The 24,244-nt window shown below is 52.0% G+C and overlaps 2 protein-coding genes across 2 annotated transcripts; one reads left to right on the top strand and one right to left on the bottom strand.

Annotated features, from left to right (window-relative positions):
* The first annotated feature begins 10,514 nt into the window (after window positions 1-10,514).
* PNMA8B (PNMA family member 8B) lies at window positions 10,515-12,521 on the top strand. The gene is given in 8 exon segments (XM_019978284.2): window positions 10,515-11,142; window positions 11,145-11,251; window positions 11,253-11,648; window positions 11,650-11,948; window positions 11,950-11,987; window positions 11,990-12,374; window positions 12,376-12,415; window positions 12,417-12,521. Coding segments are annotated over 8 exon segments (1,596 nt in total). The 5' UTR covers window positions 10,515-10,916.
* A 2,821-nt stretch (window positions 12,522-15,342) lies between these two features.
* CCDC8 (coiled-coil domain containing 8) lies at window positions 15,343-18,769 on the bottom strand. Its single transcript, XM_019979764.2, has one exon. The coding sequence runs from the start codon at window positions 17,462-17,464 to the stop codon at window positions 15,932-15,934; it is 1,533 nt and encodes a 510-aa protein (XP_019835323.2). The 5' UTR covers window positions 17,465-18,769; the 3' UTR covers window positions 15,343-15,931.
* Between the last annotated feature and the right edge of the window lie 5,475 nt (window positions 18,770-24,244).

Here is a 24,244-nt window from a genome sequence, read left to right as displayed (position 1 = left end):
TGAGAAATCAGGAAGACCTTTTGCTAGTCCCCTCAAGTCCTGCCCCAGCCCTTGGAGCGGAGGTAATGTCTGGCAGGGCCCTGAGAGGCCCCTACGCCCTTTCCTCTTGGAACACTTGGAGAATGCTTTAGGAAAACTGATTAGACAAAACACTGGGTTTCAAGTACAGAAACCAAATGTGTCCTGGGTTATGCTGAGAAGGGACTTCAGTGGCTCACGTCACTATAAAGTCCACGCTGAATTAGCTTCAGGTCTGGATGGTTCCAAGGCCTCTACTTCCGTTTATTCAGCCAAAGACTCATGGCCAGCTCCCATTGGATCGGCTGGGTCACGTGCCTGCCTCTGCACCAATCACAGTGACTGGAGAGGGACTGGGAGCTTTGATTGGCCAGGCTTCAGTGAGTGAAGGTTAGTGATCCCCACAGGAACCACCTGGATCACTCCAGGTGAGGGAGCAGATGCCACAAAGAGAAGGGGACATGAATCACTTAGGAGATGGGGGTTGGAGGTTTTAGGGCAATGTGTGTGGACACGGGGCTGGAAAGCAGGAGATTCTGTCCCAATGGGATGAGGGGCAGTAGTGAGACTCACTGTACCTGGATTGGGGAGGGCCTGAAGGGGAGTACGGGATCTTTTCCTTGGTTGTGGGTGTTTGTTGGAGAATCTCTGGAGTCCTGATGGGGAGAAGAGCATTCACCCATTTAGGTGCTCACTGAAGTCATTCCCGCCTGGAGACTTCATTCATTCATTCAGTGTTCCTCTGGTGTCTGTTCTGGGACCCACCTGTGCACGTCACTGGGAACAGTGATGATTGAGATGGGCTCTGGCTCCTGGAGCTCAGAGCCTCCGTGATCACGTACGGAAGTGAGTGCTAGAAACGAAAAGGCTGGATCCTCAGGGGAGGAGGGTCGAAATTGCTGGAGCTGATTCTGGATCTGGACCCACTTCCCGAAACGGGTGACATTGACCAGAGTCTGAAGGGAGAAGGTGACCCTCTGTGAAGTAGGGAAAGGGAGACAGTGCTTTTGAAAGCGGAGAAGGCAATGGCACCCCACTCCAGTACTCCTGCCTGGAAAATCCCATGGACGGAGGAGCCTGGTAGGCTGCAGTCCATGGGGTCGCTGAGGGTTGGACACGACTGAGCGACTTCACTTTCACTTTTCACTTTCATGCATTGGAGAAGAAATGGCAACCCACTCCAGTGTTCTTGCCTGGAGAATCCCAGGGACGGGGGAGCCTGGTGGGCTGCCGTCTATGGGGTCACACAGAGTCGGACACGACTGAAGTGACTTAGCAGCAGCAACTTTTGAAAGGGTTAGTGTACAAAAACCTCGGTGGCAGGATGGAGAACAGGAGACCCGAAGAGCTGATGGGAGAGGGGTGTGACTGAGTGGGGAAAGTTGCAAGGCCAGGTCCACAGGGAATTGTGAGCTGATTATGCCAGGGATGTGACCAAGGAGCAGAGGGCAGTTGGGTCACCAGGAACAGAGCTGGAAGTTTCTCTGCAGTTTAGGCGCTCTGTGTTGCTGAGTTAAACATCTCTGAGCCGCACTTTCTTCCTTTGTGGGATACTTTGAGCTACTGTGTTGAGTTAGGCATGTGGAGGGTTTCGCACACGTCCTGGGGTGCAGTAGGGCTTTAAGTTACGGATATTGATATTAATCCTCTTCCTTCTCCTCAGTACTGTCCTAAATCCCTTTTTGTATGGAGAGATGAGAAGATGCTTTAGGGATTTGCTGCGTCAGGGCGCCCTCTGGTGGGCACAGGGAGACATGGCTCACAGAAGAAAGCAGGACCAAAAGTTTCTAATTTAAAGATCTTTCTTCCCTCTCTCGCTCCCTGCTTCCGATCTCCCTGTCGTCTTTCCTTCCTTTCACATACATTCCCTCAGGACCTTAGCTGGAGACCCAGCGGGGTCCTGGTTTAAGGCAGGCGTCCTTCCCTCACCTTGGAGTCGTCCCCAGGCTGGGAGTCTCAGGGCGCGCGGGGTGGGCCCGGGGGGTGCTGAGTGGGGCTCCCTGACACACGCCTACGGACCTGACCGATCTCCAGCTCCGGTTGGCTGTGGCACCCCTTCAGCCCACGGGGTCCGAGCTCCCTGCGACCCAGGGCAGGTCCGGGTTGAACCTGGTGAGCCCGAAGGATAACCTAGCGGGTCCCTCGGGGAGGGCTCTGTGCGAACATGGGCAGGCGCGACCCTCCGGACTCCTACGGGGTGGGGGATGGGTGTGAAAGTGCGCAAGGGGCGTCGGTCGCTGAGTCAGGGGACCCTGCTTGGAGGTCTCCTTATGGATTTGATTTTGTTCACGTGCTTGTAGTTGCGGATGTGGGTGTTTCTCTTCGGGGCTGAGGCGTATGTAGTTTATCTGTGTGTTTCACTTGTGAGGACTGGGTGGGTCTCTCCGTGGGTGTAGGTGGGGCGAGTCTTGGGGTGTGTGCACATTGTGTGTGTGTGAGCGCGCGTATGTGTGTGTATGTATGCAGGTTAAGTTCAAGTGTGTGTCAATGTTAGTTTGTGTGAACGCAAGTGTGAGTGCGTGTGAGCCAGTGTGTAAGCGTTTTGTGAGTGTGTGATCGTGCGATTGTGGCACGGGCTGACATGAGCCTGGTGCCACACCTCGAATCCAGCAAACCTCCAACACCAGCCCCTTCAGTCTTAGGGGAGGGCCGGGGAGATAGATCTAATGTCCGAACCTGAAGTCGCAAGTGTCCGGCCTGGAACCCCCTACCTCAACACTCTCCCTGCCTCTCAGGGATGTTCCATGTCGCAGAATCGTGGGGAGGGAATAGTGGAGGCTCTGAGCAGTAGTTGAAGGTCTGACGGTGCTACGTGAGCCGGTTGGAGTGTCTGCAGATTGTGGCTCCAGCATTGACCACCAGGTGGCGCTCCAGGGTTGCTACTTGACGCACCTGCGAAGGCGCCTCCCCAGAGCTCAAGCTGCTGCTGCTGCTAAGTCGCTTCAGTCGTGTCCGACTCTGTGCGACCCCATAGACGGAAGCCCACCAGGCTCCCCCGTCCCTGGGATTCTCCAGGCAAGAATACTGGAGTAGGCTGCCATTTCCTCCTCCAATGCATGAAAGTGAGAAGTGAAAGTGAAGTCGCTCAGTCGTGTCCGACTCTTAGCGACCCCATGGACTGCAGCCCACCAGGCTCCTCCATCCATGGGATTTTCCAGGCAGGAGTACTGGAGTGGGGTGCCATTGCCTTCTCCGAGAGCTCAAGAGCATGAGCGAAATAACTTGCTCAGACTCAGCTCCAATGTAGGGGGCTGGAGTTCAGCACTAACAGTAAGAACGGTAACTTATTTATAGATCTCAATACATGCGCGCTGATTATTTAAATGCAAGTGTAGGCGCTTTTATTGTACCCATTTTACAGATGGGAAAACAGATTCAGAGAAGGTAGATGACTTGCTCAGAGTCACCCAGAGCTGGAATATGAACCCAGGCGGTCTGGCTTGACTAAAGTCAGGTCCGTGTGACTCCAGAATCTCTGGCTGGAACCGTTCCTTGCTGTCTCCCCAAACTCTGGAGGGAGAGGGGAGGGGAAAACTGGACGTGGAGGAGTGAGGGCCGGGGAAGCAGCCAAAGATGAACTGGTGCAGAATGTTAAGGACCCGAGGTGCTGGAATGGGGACTCGGTATTGGGACTTGCAGTTGTCTCTGCATAAGCTGCCCCCATTGTGATCATGGTCAGGTGTGGGTGATCTGGAAGCCACTAGCTGCTGATTCATAACCTCAATAGGACTTGCTGAGGGCTGCAGGGCTGTTGCTGGGCACCAGCATGCCACAACCTCTCCTATCTTCCTGACAATGGTAAAAGAACGTGATCCCCATTTTCAGGGACATGAACGGAGGCATGGAGAAGTTAGTTACCAGCCCAAAGTATTAAGGATGGGACAGGTGTGTGCTGGCTATTTTTTGCTGCATAACAAACCACCCCAGAGTTTCCCTGGTGGTTCAGGTGGTAAAGAATCTGCCTGCAATGAAGGAGACCAGGTTTGATCCCTGGGTCAGGAAGATTCCCTGGAAAAGGGAATGGCAACCCACTTGCCTGGAGAATCCCATGGACAGAGGAGCCTGGCAGGCTACAGTCCGTGGGGTTTCAAAAAGTTGGATGCAACTGAGCCATTAACACACATATATACACAAACCACCCTGAACTCAGTGACATAAAACACAGAATGTTTAATTATGTTCATGGAGTCTGTAGGTCAGCATAATGAAAAAGCACAGTGGGGGTGGATTTTTTTTCAATTTCACAATGTCTGGTGCCTTAGCTGGGGTGACTCTAATGACTAAGGTCTGGAATCAGCTGGAAGCTTCTTCAGTCATGTTTGGTGCCCCATCTTGGGTGATCTGAAGACTGCGCTTAGCTGGAGATGTTGACTTGAACACATACACTGGTCTCTATGTGGGCTGGGCTTCCTCACAGCATGGCAATTATGTTTCAAGCGGGAATGTCTTGGGAAGGAGGTCTCGAGGGCAAATACTCCAAGAGAACTGGGCAAAAGCCTTATAACTGATCTTGGAAGACACAGCATCACTTCTGCCATACCTGTTGAGGCGGTCACAAGCTTGTCCAGGGTCAGATTCAAGAAAAGGGAATGTGGACAGACCCCACTCCTAGATGAGGATCAAAGAACTTGTCGCCTTGCTTTAAAACTGTCATCAGTGTCTTTTCTTGGAGGAGTGAACAGGAAAAAGGTAAAATGTGATGAATGACCATCTTGCAACCCTGCTCAGCGGGTAGAATTACAGACAAGATATATAACTGGTATTGCTCTAAGACACTTTACCACCAGTGCTAAGAAAGTGGGTAACATTAGGGAGTTTGGGATTGACCTGTAGACACTGCTATATTTAAAATGGATAACTGGGACTTCCCTGGCAGCCCAATGGTTAAGACCCAGAGTTTCCATTGCAGGGGGCACAGGTTCAAGTCCTGGTCTGGGAACTAAGATTCCACTTGCCATGCAGCATGGCAAAAATAAAATAAAATAGATAAGCACTACTGCATAACACAGGGAGCTCTGCTCAATATTATGTAACAACCTAAATGGGGAAAGAATTTGAAAAAGAATATATATGAATCACTTTGCTGTATACCTGAAACTGTCACATTGTTAATCAACTATACTCCAAAATAAAATTAAAAGTTTAAAGAAGTGAGAAACGAATGGAGATAGATACCATACAAGGAATTGTGCAAACATAGCTAAATGCCCCCAAACAGCAATGCACATTTTGCAAGAACACATGAAAAGAAAAAGACAGACATGAAAACGTGCAAAACGAAAAGAGTTGTCCAGGTTGATGGAGGAATGGGAGAAGGGGGTGAGGATCAGATGTCATTTTAAAGACACGGAAGCAGGTGGAGTTGACAGTTCCTTGGATCTACATGTCCTGAAAGGCATGCCACTGGCCACTGAGATCCAGACACAAGGCAGTGAAATGAATTTTGCTTTGAGGATCTGCTGTTGCGGTTTCCCTGGTAACCACTGGAGGGAGAGATTGAAGAAAGAGGAGCAGAAAGACTATGGCGTGGGGACAAAGAAGCAGTGAACTTCATTCCCGTGATTCAATTATAACCTGCAGGAGAAACACCCACAGTCACCTTTTTCTTACCTCAGGGCCCTAGGGCACCTCGTGTTGTACCAACTCAGCGGTGTGTGTTTCCAACTCGGTGGTTCTGGAATTGCTTGGTCTCAAGATGTCTTACATTATTAAAAAACTCATCACGGACCCCAAAGAGCTTTTGTTTCTGTGGGTTCAATCTGTCTATATGTACCACTGGAAGAATGTCAACCGAGCAATTAGAAGTATTTACTTATGAACTTGTTTAAAAATAGCACTAGCAAACATATGTGACGTGTTCACCCAAATAACATATGTATAGCTATATTTTCCAAAACAAAAACAAATTGAGAAGAGCGGCATTGTTTTTATCTTTTAGGAAATCTCTTTCCTGTCTGACTCAACAGAAACTGGTTTTTCATACCTGCTTCTGCATTTGTTCAGCTGCAATATCTCATGTCATGTTGCCTCTGAAAAATTCCACTGAACACTCGTGAGAGAATGAGAGTGAAAAAGACAGATAATGTTTGAGCAGTATTATGAAAATGGTGTCAATCTCATGGACCCCCTGAAAGGTCCTTGCGGATTCCCTAGGGGTCCCACGACCACACTTTGAGACCCTCCGCTCCAATAGTGTTGTTGTCGTTCAGTCGCTGACTTGCATCCGACTCTTTGAGACCCCCGGGACTTCAGCACGCCGGCCTTCCCTGTCCTCCCCTGTCTCCCGGAGTTTGCTCAGACTCATGGCCATCGAGTTGATGATGCTGTCTCACAATCTCATCCTCTGCATCCACCAGTTCAGTTCAGTCGCTCAGTCGTGTCCGACTTTTTGAGACCCCATGAATCGCAGCACGCCAGGCCTCCCTGTCCATCACCAACTCCTGGAGTTCACTCAGACTCACGTCCATCGAGTCAGTGATGCCATCCAGCCATCTCATCCTCTGTCGTCCCCTTCTCCTCCTGCCCCCAATCCCTCCCAGCATCAGAGTCTTTTCCAGTGAGTCAACTCTTTGCATGAGGTGGCCAAAGTACTGGAGTTTCAGCTTTAGCGTCATTCCTTCCAAAGAAATCCCAGGGCTGATCTCCTTCAGAATGGACTCGTTGGATCTCCTTGCAGTCCAAGGGACTCTCAAGAGTCTTCTACAACACCACAGTTCAAAAGCATCAATTCTTTGGTGCTCAGCCTTCTTCACAGTCCAACTCTCACATCCATACGTGACCACAGGAAAAACCATAGCCTTGACTAGACGAACCTTTGTTGGCCAAGTAATGTCTCTGCTTTTTTTTTTTTTTTTTTTTACAGCCTCACCTCCTGCCCTCCCACCCCCTCAGCATCTGTCTCTGCTTTTGAATATGCTATCTAGGTTGGTCATAACTTTCCTTCCAAGGTGTAAGCGTCTTTTAATTTCGTGGCTGCAGTCACCATCTGCAGTCATTTTGGAGCCCCCAAAAATAAAGTCTGACACTGTTTCCACTGTTTCCCCATCTATTTCCCATGAAGTGATGAGATCAAATGCCATGATCTTCGTTTTCTGAATGTTGAGCTTTAAGACAACTTTTTCACTCTCCACTTCCACTTTCATCAAGAGGCTTTTGAGTTCCTCTTCACTTTCTGCCATAAGGGTGGTGTCATCTGCATATTTGAGGTTATTGATATTTCTCCCGGCAATCTTGATTCCAGCTTGTGCTTCTTCCAGTCCAGCGTTTCTCATGATGTACTCTGCATAGAAGTTCAATAAACAGGGTGACAATATACAGCCTTGACGGACTCCTTTTCTTATTTGGAACCAGTCTGTTGTTCCATGTCCAGTTCTAACTGTTGCTTCCTGACCTGCATACAAATTTCTCAAGACGCAGATCAGGTGGTCTGGTATTCCCATCTCTTTCACGATTTTCCACAGTTTATTGTGATCCACACAGTCAAAGGCTTTGGCATAGTCCATAAAGCAGAAATAGATGTTTTTTTGGAACACTCTTGCTTTTTCCATGATCCAGCGGATGTTGGCAATTTGATCTCTGGTTCCTCTGCCTTTTCTAAAACCAGCTTGAACATCAGGAAATTCACGGTTCACATAGTGCTGAAGCCTGGCTTGGAGAATTTTGAGCATTCCTTCTTAACAAGCAGGCACAGCGTTTGTCCTCAAACACAGGGAGTGGGAAGAATTTTGCAGAACATTTAATAAGCTCTCTCTCTCTCTCTCTTTTTTTTTCCCAGCTTGGAGGCAGTGGCTAGGCCAGTCATGGGTCCCATCTCTGTCCAACAGAGCATCCTAATTCCAGGACAGATATCCAGAGAGGGGCTAGGCAGGACAGATTGGAGTTCCCGGCACCCTGCCTAGCTGATCCTTGCTCTCTAATTTTCTACTCGACTTCTGGGACCATGTTCCTGCTCAGCTCTGGCTCACTCTGATCAGGAGAGAAATGAGGGAGAATTCCATCTGCGGCCAGAAAATGGAACAAAGATCCATTGCACCTGTCTTTCGGGAATAAATGTGGGCTTGAGTATGAACAGAAACTGGAATTATGCAAGAAGGATGGCAGGGGCCCTAGAATAGAAACTGCCATAGTCAGCAGTGATGAAAACCAGTTTTAAAACTATGCTGTGTGTTTGTATGTTACATGGAGTTAGGTTCTGAGCTGAGATCACTGTGAACTGATTTTTTTGTGTAGGTGTGAATGCCTGGAGGGATCCCCAAAAGTAGGGGAAGATGTGGATCAGTTCAAAGTTCATGACCGTTCCTGGTAGCCTACACACAGGCTTCCCAAATGGGGCGCTAAACGCTTCAGGTGCCCAGATCACGTTTGCAAACTGCCCTCTGGAGGTCAAACTGCTGTTAATAGAAACTCCTGAAGTATACTTCCGGGACTTGCCTCTGAATCTTAATCTCTTTCTATTTCTTCACCCCTACCACCACCACCTGACAACCACTGGTTTCTCTTCTGTATCTGTAACTATGTTTCTGTTTTGTTATGTTTGTTCATTTGTTTGTTTGTTTTTAGATTCCACATATAAGTAGAATAATATAGTATTTGTTTGTCTCTGACTTATTTTGCTCAGCACAATACCATCTAGTACCATCAGTGTTATCCCAAATGGCAAGATTTTTTACTTTTTAAAATGGGTCTTTAAATAATAAATTCCATTGTATTTAGTGGAATATTACTCAATCATATATATATATAGAAAATCTTCTTTATTTATAAACACACGTGTAAATCCTCTATATATTATAATATACAATAAAGATGAAGGAATCTTGTTTATCCATTTTATCCATTCATCTGTTAACGGGCACTTAAGTTGCTCCATATCTTGGCTATTGTAAATAATGAATAATGTAAATAAATGAAAATCTATTCCTAAAATTCATTTCCCCTGTTTTTTATATATTGAAAGTAGCCGTTAGCAAACTTACATATTACACATGTGGCTTGCCTTGGGGGCTTGCATTATATTTCTTTTAGACCACACTGCTCTAGAGAGAAAAGTGACACCCATTTGGTGGAAAGGAAAGGAAAAGGGAGAAGCAGGGAAAATGAAAGCTGAGGGGCAGGTAGGAGAGTGAGCAAGCAGTTTGGTTGTCCTAGGACCAGTTGCCATGGTAACCTTGCAATAAACTCTCTTCCTACATTAAAAACAAAACAAAAACGAAGTGTTTTGGTTTCTTTGTTTAAAAATTTCCTTCTTTATTTATATATTTATTTGACAATTAAATATATATATTTATATTAAATTATTGTAAAAAGGGTCAAGAAAGAATGAATTCTCATCGCCATCTTTCAGGGAGCACCAGCTCTGGGCCAACCTCTGTTCCAAAGGCTTTCGTGGATCATCCTGTTTAATCCCCTTAAGGATCCTATGAAAGTGAAAAGTGAAAGTGTTAGTCACTCAATCATGTCTGACTCTTTGCCACCCCATGGAGTGTAGCCTGCCAGGTTCCTCTGTCCATGGGATTTCCCAGGCAAGAATACTGGAGTGGATTGCCATTCCCTTCTCCAGGGGGTCTTTCCAACCCAGGGATCAAACCTGGCTCTCCCAAGTTGTAGGCAGATTCTTTAACATCTGGGCCACCAGGGAAGCCCAAGGATCCTATGAGTAGGGTTAATGGTTATGTGCATTACACAGAGAAACCCAGGAAACTTCCCAGAGTCATAGCGGGGGCAGCAGCAGAAACCCAATGGCTGGGCCACAGTGCCTGATTTATGTAGAGCTGGGGTGAGGGTTAGCAAGGATGATGAAGGGGAAGTGTGTTCGTGGTAGCTATGACATTCACCCATCCCAGCCTGTGGACCCAGTCAGGATCAAGGTCTTCTTCCGGAAGTGATGTCTATTCTCACTGCTGATCACACCCACACAGGAACCATATGCAAAAACACAGTTAATAGTAGGTGTCTGGTTATGGCTACAGAAACATCTGTAAGAGCGAGGCCGGACCCCATCAGTGAGGGCTGTGGACCCTAAAGGATGCCAGCACTTCGCAGCCGAGGCCTGTGTATCCTTACTGAAGCCGATTCCCACTGAGTGAGGCCCGAAAACTCTGAGCGTGGCTTGCACCCCAAGAGTGAGTCCTGGTTCCACCGTGGGCGGCCAGAGGCTCTTGATCTACGTCTCTGCAGCCTGAACCCCACCTGTACACGGTGGAGGGCTGGAAGCGTCTACCCCTGAAGGAGATCGCGGATGTCCCTAACTGCTGTCTTGCCCCCTGTGAATATGGCCTTTGTGGGGGCTCATCACAGATGGTGATCCCAACCCCCAGAGTCTTCCTTTGCTTGAGCTCGTCTAGAGCTGGATCCCTTCAGACCCCAGCAACTGAGACCCAGGCAGCAGCCCCGGCGTTGCCATGGTGACGCGGCCCAGCTGGGAGCCGGGGCGAGCCTGTGTGCGCAGGCGCAGGGCCGAGCAGCCGCCTCCGCGCAGAACTGCAGAGACTGAGAGAAGGGCGCATGGCCAGACGTGGCCCCGGAGCCGCGAGGAGGACGTGCCTCTCCCCGCTGCTCTAGGTGTCGACCGCGCCCCCCTCCCCACCAACTGGCCCGGGCGCCGCCGTGTCATTCCGCCTCGGTCAGGCACAAAGGGCGGAGCGGAGGGGCCGGTGGCATCCCTGGATTTGCCACGCAAACTCCCTGTGGGTGCTAGGACCCCCATGAGGAGGGGGTCTCGGGAATGGCCGCTGGGTCAGTCGCCCGGGAGCAGCAGGAGCCGGAACCTGGTCACGTTCATCTAAACCTGAACTCCAGGCCCTGCGGCGCTGTTCCAGGGTGGCATTTGCCCAGGGCCCCGCAGCCCACATGCACCTCGGGCTCCCTCCTGCTCCGCGATCAGCGCCAGAGGCGGCACCATGGCCACGGGCCCTCTGGGGGGACTGGTGCAGGGGGCTGGCCCTGGACGTGCACGGGGCCTCCCAGAGGACGTGGAGCCGGCGGCCATCCAAGCGGTCCTGCAGCCGGTCTTCCTGCCCCAGGGCACGTTCGGGCTGAGGAACGCCAGGGCCATGAGGGTCGAGAAGGCCAAAGCCACCGTGATGGAGTTTGTGGAGAACATTAATCACAGCGCCATCCCCGGTGAGATCCGGGCAGGGACGGCGTCTAGAGGGTTCTGTGCAAGGAAAGCGCGGAGGACACGACGGTCCTGAGGCAGATGAGACGGTCGCTGCTGGGTGAACTTCCTTCCCCCCGAGGCGGCAGTGGCCAGGGTCTCTGGGGACAGATCCACCCCTCCTGATTCGGAGACTCAGGCTCGGGGATCGGGGCCGACGGTCAGGGAGGCTGACCTCGCTCCTGATGCAGCCAAAAATGCTAGAACATCAGGTCATCGAGATCGCGGAAACAGAACCAGAGGCAGCAGGTGGACCCAGACGGGCAAGAAGAGGGACTATGGAGGGCGGCCATCCACATCGGGGAAGCGAGAGTCGGAGGACTCTTCTGAGGAGAGCCTGGGGCTCGTGATCCAGGAGATGGACCGGGAGGACCTAAGCGGGGATGAGGGTCATAGCATGCTGCAGGCCACCGCGGAGGAGTTCCTTGGATAGTGGGGCCTCCAGAGCCAAGGAAATGACGGGCAAGGTCCTCAGTGAGTTCTTGGCCTTGGCAACGGTGACGGACAAAGCCAAAAAAAAAGGAGAAGGAGAAAGATTCCCCCTTCGGGCGGGGGTCGACTTATCAGCCATACTGGCAGTGGGAGACGCGTCTGGTGAGGAGACCGCGGAGAGCGACGCCTCCCAAAGCGAGTCCCAGGAAAACGGAGATCAAGAAAAAGAGAGGGTGGACAATCCTGAGTTTGTAGCCCTTGTGGCTCATACAGACCCCTCTGCCCAGGACGAGGTGTTGAAAATGGCTTCTGTGATGGAGTCGCTGGGCTGAAGGACAAGGAAGACAAGAGGTCTTGTCTGTCATGGCCGAGGACACCTCCGGAACCGCGTGAAGGTGCAAGAGGCAGGCTTCCAGGTGGCCGCCGTCGTCCTGAGGAAGGCCAACGACAACACCTGCCGGAATGAATGTGTCTCCCCACCAAGACTGAGCCCCAGACCCCCTTCAAGGGCAAGAAGGCTCCCCGCGGCGCGCTGGGGAGCTGTGGGGGATGAGGAGGAAGATGGGCCGGGGTGGGGGGGTAGGGAGCTCCTGGAGCTCGCGGCGCTCCGGGCGACCTAGGACGTGGCTTAGGTGATGGAGGAAGAAAAAGAAAAGGCCTGGGAGGGCGGGAGGTTGAAATTGTCCAAAGGCCACCTGGGGGAGGTCTTGGCACTGCAGGCGGCCGGCGGGAACTGGTAGTCGGAGGAGGCGTCGGAGGATGCGGAGAGCGGAGTCCGAGTCCGAGGACCGGGCATCCAGGAAGCCCCTGGACCAAACGAGCCCGCACGGCCTGCAGGGCCCTGGGTTGGGCAGGCAGCGTCAGCTCCCGCCCCTTCTGGATGTATCGTCACTCAGTCGTGTCCGACTCTTTGTGACCCCATGGACTGTAGCCTACGAGGCTCCTCCATCCATGGGATTTTCCAGGCAAGAGTACTGGAGTGGGTTGCCATTTCCTTCTCCAGGGGATCTTCCCGACCCAGGGATTGAACACGGGTCTCCTGAATTGCAGGCGGACGCTTTACCCTCTAAGCCATCGGGGAAGCCCGCCCCTTCTGGGAACCCGCAAAACTCGAGAGGAGGCGAGCGGCGGCCGAGGCTGGAGGGGCGCCCTCCCGAGACGAAAACCCAGGAGGAGACGGCAGGAAGCAAGAGCAGGAAGGGGTGCGCGGGAGCCGGGACGCAGGCCGAGGCCGGCCCAGGGCTCAGCTGCCCGCCGGCTCCAAGTCGGCGCGTGGGAAGAAGACTGGTTGGGACAGGAGGCTGCACCCCATGTGCCGCTAGGGACGCTCCGAGGGGGCGAGGCTGCAGTTGCCCGTGGGGTCCCAGCTCGGCGCTCCCTCCGCCCTCCCCGCCGCGGTGGCGGCTCTGGCCGAACCATGCATTCCCGGCTCAGTTGTGAGCGCCGCCCACCGCTCGCTCTCTGGTCCTTTCAGTCCCTCCTTTGCAGGTGGCGCGGGCGATCCTGATGCAAGAAGAATGTAATGTGTAATGAGCGCCCGCGGAGGCAGCAGCCCCAGGTGACGCGACGGTCTCAGGGCCCACCCAGAGGGCTTGGCTTTGCGTCTCCCGGCTTAGCACAGGGGCGAGTGTGTCCGCGGACACCGGGCACCGAGAGAGGCCAGCAGTGCCGGGGCTTGCTTTCTTGTTGTCCGTGGAAACCCCGATCCCTTCCAGACTCATGTTTCTGGCCAGCATCTGTGAGCCTCTGTTCCTCATTCCAATCTGATGGGGGCTGGCCTGTGTGATGGAGGTTCCAGCCGGGCAAGGGGAGTGTCAGGGTGCAGCTGAGCCAGAAGGCTGAACCTCCTGCTGGGGGAGGAGAGGATTCCAGGCAGAGAAGCCTGAGAGGCAGAGGGGTGTGCTCCTGGGGGAGGGGAGAAAAGGTGGGGGAGGGGAAGGGAGGGGTGGGGACCAGGGCACCAGGAGCAGGGGAGGAGGGGAAGGGGGAGAGGGAAAGACACTGCCCATCTGAAGTGCAGCTGGAACAAACGCACCAGCTTCTCAGCGCCAAGGCCTCCTGCTGGTGTCCACAGGCTGAATCTGACACTCGACCTGCAGTGTTTTCAAACAATGGGACTTCTTAGCAACACTTTCAATTTGGGACAATTCACATACGGTGTGTTAGCTTTCCTCTGCAGTACCAAGCAGTGCACCTCCCACAGGTCTGTGGTTCCCCCTAGATGTCCCACCAGCTCTCCCCTACCCACCTCCCGTGGGGTGGCAGTCCCCTGGGCGCTGGAGGGAAGGGGTGAGGCGGGCGGATGCCCGGTGGAAGCGCCCTCAGGAGGCAGAACATCCCGTGCAAAAGCCCCAAGGCACTGTGGAGATTGGGGTTTATTCATGTGTAACACTTGAGGGCTCGGGTGCCAGGATTTCCTGCTGGGCATAGAGGAGACCATGTCTCCAAACAGGCCACCTCCCTTCACAGGGTTGGCCGTCTAATTACATTCCACGTGACTGGAGTTGTGAACTCTGCTGAGGTCCCTGGGGTCGGAGCGTGCAGACATACCGGGAGCGTGTCCCCTTCCCGGTCCTGGGACCCCTAGGAGGAAGCTGTCCCGCCCCTCGGTCGGCTCAAAAGGAGAGAGGGGCGTCCTGAGATTCTCGGGAATGTCATCTGGTCCTGGAAAGGCCCGGAGGGAGAAGCCAGAAACCGATAAGTCTTTCCCACTGTTAAGTTCTCTAGGGCCTGGAGCCCACGAAGCCCCGCCTTCCTCATTGCAGGCTCCGCCCCGCTGAGAACTAGGCCTGCGGAGAAAACGTCAACCCAGGCGAGCGCTGTCGTGGCTTGTTTATCCACTAGGAGGCGCCCTAAGACCAATAGCTTAAATCACGAGCACAATGACCCTTCTTGGGGTCCACCGCCTTGAAGTTCCGCCTGTTTTCTCAACGTCAGGCAGCCCAAAACCGACTTTCCAGTAAAGCTGCAAAGTAAGGTCCTGAGACCAACTGCATCCACATCTCCTGGGAACGTCTTAGCAATGCATATTCTCAGGCCCACCCCAGACCTACAGAATGATGTCTAAGAAGTCCAGGCCAGGACTGCAGCCTGTCGGGAGGACCCAGCTGGGCTTTAGCCCTACCTCCAAGAATTTCCCTTTATCCGGCTTCTATGGAGGCCGGGGCATGGTTATTTGCTGTCTGTTTTACCCCTGGGTTAGGGGGACACAGACAATACAGAGAGAAGTCCCCCAGCTCCCAGGGTGTGTAGCAACCCGATTATAAGCTCACTAATGGGCTGCCGTCTATGGGGTCGCACAGTTGGACACCCCTGAAGCGACTTAGCAGCAGCAGCAGCAACTTGATACACTGCTCACTACCACACCACAATCCAGTTCTTTGGCCTGTTCCTATTGCAATGATTTTTCCCCCAATGTATCCAGTGACCAAGCTGCCCCAGATTCTTGGGCCATACTGCCTGCTCTAGCAATTCACAGCTCTGATGTGAAGGGCCCCTGAACCCGCACTTTGGACATTTCCCAAATTATTCTTCTGTACGTGGAAACCAAGAAGGGATGAAGCATGTAAACTGCAGGATCTGGACCCACCAAGCCTGCAGAACCCAGGTGTGGGGGAATGGCAGGAAAAGTGACTTAAACACGGGTAGGCATCACGGACAGTGGGAGTAAAGGGGACACAAGGCTGTGACAAAATCACCCCGGAGCATTTTTCAGTTGCCAAGCCAGAGCCAAGAAGTAAGTTGTAAATATTTTTATTTGCATGTTGACCTGCGCCCTCTTTTCCAGTTCCAGGAGGCAGTGAGTGAAAGTGTACGGGCAAAAGGGGGAAGAAAAAGGGGAAGAGGAAGGGATTTCTCCTTTGCCTCGCTCCCTTTTCCAGGCTGAGCACCTCGAGTTGCATTTGAGGAGGTTAAAATCATAGGGGATGCAACTCCATTGTATGGGTTTCTTTCATTACATTCCTTGGGTTACTATAAAGAGTCTGTATTTTTTTTTTTTTTTTAAATCAATGCATAGGGAATTCCCCGGCAGTCCAGTGGTTAGGACTCAGCGCTTTCACCACTGGGGAGACCTGGGTTCAATCCCTGGTCAGGAAACTAAGATCCCACAAGCCATGTGGGAAAAAAGAAAAAGAAAGAAAAAAAAAAAAATCAATGCATAGAAAATACAATTTTAATAAGAAAGGGGCATTCGGTAGAGATGTGAGAGGCACTGCCAGGCCCTCACTCTACCTCCGTTTTCAAGTGTGGTGAGTTAGAGACATGCCGTGAGTGACCCACACTGTGGAAGGTGCTGAGGTCCTCCGAGGCCCCCCTGCCCTCACCTCACAGCTGGTCCTCTTGCTCTCCATGCTCTGCCTCTGCTCTGGCCTCAGCCCGCAGGACCCTGAGGCTCCTGGCCTCGCCTGCCTTGGGGACTCTCTTGGGTAGTGTGGGCAACCGGGGAGTGTGCCAAAAGGCTCTCCGGCGCTTCCGAAACCATGAAAAGCGTCCGGGGGTCTGGAACCTCACTGTTTTGACCGGTTTCCGGGTCCGAGCTCCTGCAGTGGCCCCTGTGGCCCTTCCGGCAGCTGAGGATTCAGCCTCCTGGACAGCCGGGGTCTCTGCCCTCTGATTACAGACAGCTTCTGCCCTCTGGACCGATCCAGCTTCTTCTCCATCAGGTACGGCCTCTGCTGCCTGGACAACCGGGGCCTCTGGCCTCAGATCCTCTGCAGCTTCTGCCCTCGGGTCAGCCGGGGCCTCTGCCCTCTGATTGTCTGGGGCCTCTGCCCCTTGGACAGGTATGGCCTCTGCTCCCTGGACAGCCAGGGCATCTGCTCTCTGATTATCCACAGCCTCTGCCTCCTGGACAGCTATGGGCCCTGCTCTCTGATTATCTACAGCCTCCCCGATCTGGTTACCTACAGCCTCCACCCTCTGATTATCTATGGCCTCCCCCCTCTGATTATCTATGGCCTCCCTCCTCTGCTCATCTGCAGCCTCTCCCCCCTGAGCTCCTGATGCTGTTTCCTCCCTCCTGCGACGTCTGAAGGAAGCCCAGTTGATCTGGGGCCTCCATCGCCTTGGGGGGGTCTCAGGCACCCGCCCATCTCGTGCATTTCCCACGTTACACCCCAGGCTGGCGCTGCCTGGCACCGATGCACTGTCCCTCTCCACCCTGGTAGAGGCCTGCCTGGCCTCGCCCACCCCGGGGCTGGACTTCGGTGCCCAGCCCTTCACCCTCCGCTTCAGCTTCCCCCAGGACACCTGGCTGACACACTCCCGCCACCTGTCTGCTTTGGACTGCTGGGGCCCCGGGCTGTCGTCAAACATGGGCACGGGCAGGTTCACCCGGCGGCGGGGAGGCGGCGCGCTGGGTTTCTTCTCCCCTCGCCGGAGGAAGGCCTCCACCAGTTCCTCATCATCCTCGCTCTCCAGGTCGCTCCCGAGGAACTTGCTGCCCAGGTAACTGACGGGCATTTTGCGCACCTTTCTGCCACGGCCGGCGCCTTTGCGGCCCTTGTCAGCCTTGTTCCTGGAGGTCTCGAAATCGCTGAACTCGCTGTCACTGGCGTTACTGCTGTCATAAGTGCCCACGACCAGCCGGGGGGGTGGGGTCACCATCTGCTGGACTCTCCTCCTCACTCGGGGCTCCTTAGACTTTCTGGGGGGCTGGGGTGGATGCGGGGTGCTCTTCTCGATAATGCGGGCCACGTCCTCCAGGGTGCGGCCCTCTTCTTCCAGAAACTGGATCAGCCGTTCCCGAAATTCCGCCTCCTTGGTGGCCGGCTTGGAGATGACCCTCCAGACGCCTCCGGCCAGCCGGACCTCGCGGGGGATGAGCAGATAGTCCACGTCTTCCCCAATCTGTAGCATCCCCACCGTGGAGTCCTCCTCCCGGCGGAACACCTTGCCGATTTTCTTAAAGGTCCCCACGGGCTTCAAAGCTTCGACGAGGACGTCCAGATCCACGTCTTTGCAGACGTCCGGGACGCTCCAAAGGATGAGGCAGTCGGGGGACGGGAGGAAGCCCCAGGGGAACCAGCCCCCCACATGGCTTTTCTCGAGAGTCTTTAAGATCTCCAGGGTGAAATCTGGGCTGGGGGCAATGAGCCCAAACTACTCGTAGCCTCGAGTCTTGGGCGGGAAGAGGGGAGTAGGTTGCTCTCCCCGCAGCGCTGCCCAGAGAGTGCCCTCCCACTTTTCTCTGCAACAGTCCGGTCTCGATCCGCTCCCCGCGAAGGATTAGTGGGAATCACTTTCCAGGATGCTTACGTGAGCCGGCGTGAGGTCAGTTCTGAGGCTCCCAGCCCACTGCAAGCTGCAGACGTGGTGTCCCGGCTCCAACTGCGGGCGCACGGGCCGTCCGGTGGTTCTTCCTGTTCCACAGATTCGCCTGGAACTTGAGAGGACTTCGCAGACAAAGGCGGCTGAGCCTTGGCTATTCAATATGGCCGAGGCGCTCGGAGGCCGCGGCGCAGCTCCCCAGGAGGGTCTCCCACTCCTAGGCAGGCTGCCACCTCAGGCCAGGCTGACCTTGCCGCTCCTCCCGCCTCCCAGCCGAGGAACGCGCGCGCGGGCAGGAAGTTCCTCCTCGCCGGTCCCCAGGATGGGGCCCACCTTCCCCCTTCTCATCTTACACTCCGGGACTCGGGAAGACTGACAGGGGGGCTGTCCACTCCCTTCGGGACGCCCTCATTCCCCTCCCCCACAGGGGTGTGGCCGCGCCCCGGGCCTCTCTGAGGCCCCGTCTTCCTAGCCGATCGCCCCGCGCCGAAGCGAAGCCCACGTCAGCAGCTTTCCCCGGGAAAGGCGGCCGTTCCCAAACCTGCCATCCCAAACGTGCGGGTTCCAGCCAAGCCCGGAAGGTGGGCGTGCAAATGGGGCAGTCCCTCTGAAACCCGTTGGTACTGTGTATTACTATTTTAAAATCACGTGCCTTTTGGTATCAGCACTTCCTACCTATAGACCCGGACAGATGGGTAGAGAACTTGGTACCAGCTCCAGGATGGAGCTTGGCACACAGTAGGTGCTCTAGAATACTTCTGAGTGAATGAATGAATGGTTGGATGGGATCACAGGCTTCACTGGACAAGAGACTGAGGAAACTCCCGGAGATAGTGAAGGACAGGGAAGCCTGGCTGTGCTGCAGTCCATGGGGTCGCAAAGAGTTGGACACGACTTAGCCACCAAACAGCAACCTGATCATCAGTAGAAACTCTGTTCTTTCAGTAAAATATTAGGCAGCTATGAAAAAAAAAAAGTAACTGAGGATGCTGCTGCTGCTGCTAAGTTGCTTCAGTCGTGTCCAACCCTGTGCGACCCCATAGACGGCAGCCCACCAGGCTCCCCTGTCCCTGGGATTCTCCAGGCAAGAATACTGGAGTGGGTTGCCATTTCCTTCTCCAATGCATGAAAGTGAAAAGTGAAAGTGAAGTCGCTCAGTCGTGTCCGACTCTTAGCGACCCCAGGGAATGCAGCCTACCAGGCTCCTCCATCCATGGGATTTTCCAGGCAAGAGTACTGGAGTGGGATGCCATTGCCTTATAGTCACCCTTTATTGAGCACTGCTGCTGCTGCTGCTGCAGCTAAGTCGCTTCAGTCGTGTCCAACTCTGTGCAACCCCATAGACGGCAGCCCACTAGGCTCCTCTGTCCCTGGGATTCTCCAGGCAAGAGTACTGGAGTGGTAGCTATGTATTAATACTAGACATCACTCTATTAATACAAATTAACTCATGAAATCTTCACCAAAGCATTATGAGACAGTTACTAGGATGCTCATTCCCATTTTATAGCTGAGGAAATAAAATCACTTGCTCAAGGTCACATGAGCAAGAAAGATGGGAACCTGGATTTGGATCTGAAATAGTCTGACGTGTGAGAGAGGGTGTGTGTTTGTGGGCATGTTCACATGCATAGGCCAAATGGCATAGACGGGAGCACGTTCTCTTTGGATGTATGACTGAGTGAGTGAAAGTCACTCAGTTGTGTCCGACTCTACAGTCCCTGGAATTCTCCAGGCCAGAATACTGGAGTGGGTAGCCATTCCCTTCTGCAGGGGATCTTCCAAACCCAGGGACTGAACCCAGGTCTCCCATATTGCAGGTGGATTCTTTACCAGCTTAGCCACGAGGGAAGCCCAAGAATATTGGAGTGGGTAGCCTATCCCTTCTCCTGCAGATCTTCCTGACCCAGGAAGTGAATCCGAGTCTCCTGCATTGCAGGCGGATTCCTTACCAATTGAGCTATCAGGGAAGCTTTGGATGTATAAATGTTGCCAACAGTGGCTGTGTATGGGGAGGGGGACGGGGGACCCCCAGAAGTGGCAGACACGTGTACTTTTCACTCTATATTCTGTTAGATGGCGTAGACTTTGTTTTAGCAATTGAAAATGTTCATTAAAATAAGCTACAAAATCCGACGCCTAATCTGCGAGGTCATTCTCACGTGGAAGGCTTGACTTCTCAGAGTTGGATTCTTAAACCTCAACCAGAGGTGTCCTAGAGATTTTTAGTTTCCAGCTTCCACAAAACAGCTTCTCTGGGAAGCCGATGTGGGGAATAAAGTCTAGGGAAGTAGTAAGCTGAGAAGTAATAAGCTGTGGCTCAGTGGTTAAAACTCTGTTTCCAATGCCGGGGGCACAAGTTCGATCCTTGGCTGGGGAAGTTCCACCTGCCCTGCAGGTCAGCCAAAATAAATAAATAGTTACACTTTTGAGGATTTCAAGTTTGTTTGTTTGTTTGTTTTTTTAAGTTAAATTAAATAGAAGGTCCTCAGATGTGGCCACAGACCTATGGGGTCAGAATCCCTGGGACTTGGGGACCAGGATTTGCAAAGCTTTCCAGGTAACTTTGAGGCCCACAAAGCCCTATCACACGTGCCTCCTCACTGTTCGTTCAACAAACAGGCTCACTGCCACCTCAGGGCTTTGCACAAGCTGTTCCCCAAGTCCAGAGAGTTGTGTTTTCCCCTCCTCTTGGCAATCTCCCTCTGCTCAAAGGTCATCATTTTACAGAAGTCATACTGCACTGCCCTCCCCGTCAAACTATTGAGTGACCTCTACCCGCTTCTAGCCCAAGAATCCTTAACCTGTTCTGTGCCATGGACCCTTTTCAAGATACTGTTTCAGTGCGTAGGATTGCGACCATGAGATTACAAAAGAGAATGATTATAACGAAATAGAAGTGTTAAAGAAAAATCCCACCAACAACAAAATCTGTAAACTAACCACGTTAACATAAGATAAAAATGAACACGTGTAATTTTGTTTAAGTCACCACGTGTGATTTTATTTCACTCTTGAAGGAAGCACGCAGATGTTTAGGGAAAGTGGGAAGGGAGCGAAAAGAAAGGGAAGGGAGAGAGGGAAAGAAGGAAGAAAAATGCTTGGGGCGGGCGGCGGGGACGGTTAAGGTCTCAGCGAGGCTTTTGCACAGGTATTGGCTCCTTCCGGTTGTTTTTGTTTTTAGAGCCGGGTTGTTAGGCTTCGCTGGATTTTCTCCTCCTCCTGCTCACAAACTCCATCCCAGTCGCCGCCGGGCTCAGCCCCCGCCGGGCCTCCCTTTTGCACAATTTCTCGCCTCGCCTCCCAGCGGTCTCCATGGCAACGAGGTGCGCTCCTCCACTCCGGTCGGCTTTAGAGCCGACCTTAGGGAGGTGGGCGGAGGGTGGCGCGGGGCAGTCCCCCTTCTCAGCTTATTACTTCCCTAGACTTTATTCCCCACATCGGCTTCCCAGAGAAGCTGTTTTGTGGAAGCTGGAAACTAAAAATCTCTAGGACACCTCTGGTTGAGGTTTAAGAATCCAACTCTGAGAAGTCAAGCCTTCCACGTGAGAATGACCTCGCAGATTAGGCGTCGGATTTTGTAACCGGTAAAAATCGTGTGTGTGGTGGGGGAAGGGGTGGAGGATTATCCTAGAAATAAAACCCTCAAATGTTAAACATTCTTACAAAAATTGCCAACCCCTGAGCCTCCCGCTGTTGGGCCTTCATCTCTGGCAGGCGGGATTCTTCAGCCGCCCCAGAAAAAAAATGATAATTATAGCTCCCACTTGTATTCTTGTTTAAAAGAAATGAAAAAAATCCAAAGAGGATGGAGGAAGAAAACAAAACATGGCTCAGATTTCTCTACCCAGCTATACTTGGTTGCCACTTAAAAACAACGATAATAAAAGCGACACATTCAAGAAAACGCTGAAGTTATAGAAAGGTGTAAAATGAAAAATGCCTCCCTCTCCCAGCCCCAAGCCTCCAGTCTCTCTCCACAAAGGAACCAGAGTTAAATGCCTCTGTACTTTTCCAGAAAAAAAAAAAAAAAAAAACAACTTCTTGCATGGATAGAATTTATTTACCCCATGAAGATTTTCAATATCATGAATTATTTTCATCACATCACTTACTTCCTCCTGGTATCTTCTTATTCATTTATTTATTTATTTTTATTTTTATTTTTTTCTTATTCATTTATTTATTGTCTCACCCTATGAAAATACTGGGGATTCCCTGGTAACTCAGCTGGTAAAGAATCCACCTGCAATGCAGGAGACCCCAGTTTGATTCCGCAGTCGGGAAGATCCGATGGAGAAGGGATAGGCTACCGACTCCAATATTCTTGGCCCTCCCTGGTGACTCACATGGTAAAGAATCCACCTGCAAAGCAGGAGACCCAGTTTTGTTCCCTGGGTTGGGAAGACCCCTGGAGAAGGGAACGGCTACCCACTCCAGTATTCTGAGAGAATTGTCAGTATTCTGGAGAATTCCATGGACTGTATGGATCGTGGGGTCACAAAGAGTCGGACACGACTGAGTGACTTTCACTTTCACATGAGAATACTAGCCCCATGAGAACAGGGATACTTGTCTGCTTTGTTCAGTGCTGAATTCACAGAATCCAGAACAGTCCTGATGGGAGCTCGAAATATTTGTTGAATGAGTGAGTGAGGGGATTGGGCTGGACCTAGTGCTATAAAACTTGCTTTTTTCACTTAATAGCATGTCTTGAACTCTTTACATATCAAGCAGATCAATCTCAATTTTTCTCAACGGCTTTCCCCTTTGTGTAAGCCTTCAAGCCTGGAATGTAACAATACTGATAATAATTCATTTTTTTCGAGCACCTATTTTGCCCCTGACCCTGTGTATTTTCTCTTTGAATCCTGCAACCGCTCCGGAACAGGTATTATTCCCATTTTCTAGATGAGGAAAACTGAGGCTAAAGGCAGTCACACAGCCAGAAAGTGGCAGAGCTTTCAGTTACTCAGGTTTCTGAGGTTCTAGCCCCATACTATTTTATTATTATTATTATTAGCCACACTGGGTCTTCATTGCAGTGTGCAGGCTTTCCTCTCTTGTTGTGGCCCACAGGCTTCTTGGTGCATGGGCTCTCTAGTTGTGGAGGGCAGGCTTAGTTGCCCTGCAGCATGTGGGATCTTAGTTCCCTGACCAGGGATCCAACCAGCGTCACCCGCATTGCAAGGTGGATTCTTAACCACTACACCACCAGGAAGTTCCCTGCCCTACACTCTTAAGCTCCTTTATTTGTCCTGTTGCCTGTGGAGGGTTGGGGGTGGGAGCAAGGTTGACAGGCAATCTCTGAAGACTTCTCTCCCAGGTGACATATATAACCTTGGCACAGTCACTCAGTTCAGTTCAGTCGCTCAGTCGTGTCTGACTCTTTGCGACCCCATGGACTGCAGCCCTGTCCATCACCACCTCCCAGAGCTTGCTCAAACTCATGTCCATTGAGTCAGTGATGCCATCCAACCATCTCATCCTCTGTCATCCCCTTCTCCTCCCACCTTCAATCTTTCCCAGCATCAGGGTCTTTTCCAATGAGTCAGTTCTTTGCATCAGGTGGCCAAAGTATTGTAGTCTCAGCTTCAGCATCAGTCCTTCCAACGAATATTCAGGACTGATTTCCTTTAGGATGGACTGGTTTGATCTCCTTGCTGTCCAAGGGACTCTTGCCACAGTTCCCATGGGAACACAGTCCAAGGGACTCTTGGCACAGTCACTAGATTTGTCCTAAATGCATGTACATAAGATCCCTGTCTAGAATGAATAGGTTATAAATTATCCACACTTTTGAACCAGATACCACTGGGTTAACTGACAGCACATAGTAGGTCCTCCACAAACACAGCAGGAAGTAGCCTTGTGGTCCACACTCTGCCCACATAATCGGGTCACTCCCACCTCCCACCCTCCCTAATCCCAAATCTAAAGGCTTTTGGTGAGTACAGAAGCAAAGTTGGCTGTTATAGCAACCATATATTTAAAGAAAGATTCATTCATTCATGTATTTCTCTAAAGTAGTGATTCTCAAATCGCTGGGGAGAGTTTTAGAAATCCCAGTTTCCTGAGTCTGACCTATTGGATCAGAAGGTCTTGAGGTGGGGGGTCGGGTACTGCATTAAAAAATCTCTCCAGGGATTTCCCTGGTGGTCCAGTGGCTGACTTTGCATTCCCAATGCAGGGGACCTGTGTTTGATCCCTGGTTAGGGAACTAGATCCCACATGCTGCAACTAAGACCCGTCACAGTCAAATAAATAATATATATATATATATATATATATATTTAAAATGTCTATTTTTTAAAGTCTTCCCAAATGACTCTGATAGAGGTGATGGCTGGTGGGGCTGGGCAGAGGTAG

The sequence above is a fragment of the Bos indicus genome, chromosome 18 (assembly GCF_029378745.1).
Source record: "Bos indicus isolate NIAB-ARS_2022 breed Sahiwal x Tharparkar chromosome 18, NIAB-ARS_B.indTharparkar_mat_pri_1.0, whole genome shotgun sequence".
NCBI lineage: Eukaryota > Metazoa > Chordata > Mammalia > Artiodactyla > Bovidae > Bos > Bos indicus.
The sequence above is the reverse complement of the archived record's forward strand: the minus strand, read 5'-3'. Positions and strand labels throughout refer to the sequence as shown.

Excerpts from the sequence above, each read along its gene's own strand:
- CCDC8 (XM_019979764.2), bottom strand. The coding sequence starts at position 17,464 with ATGCTACAGATTGGGGAAGACGTGGACTATCTGCTCATCCCCCGCGAG.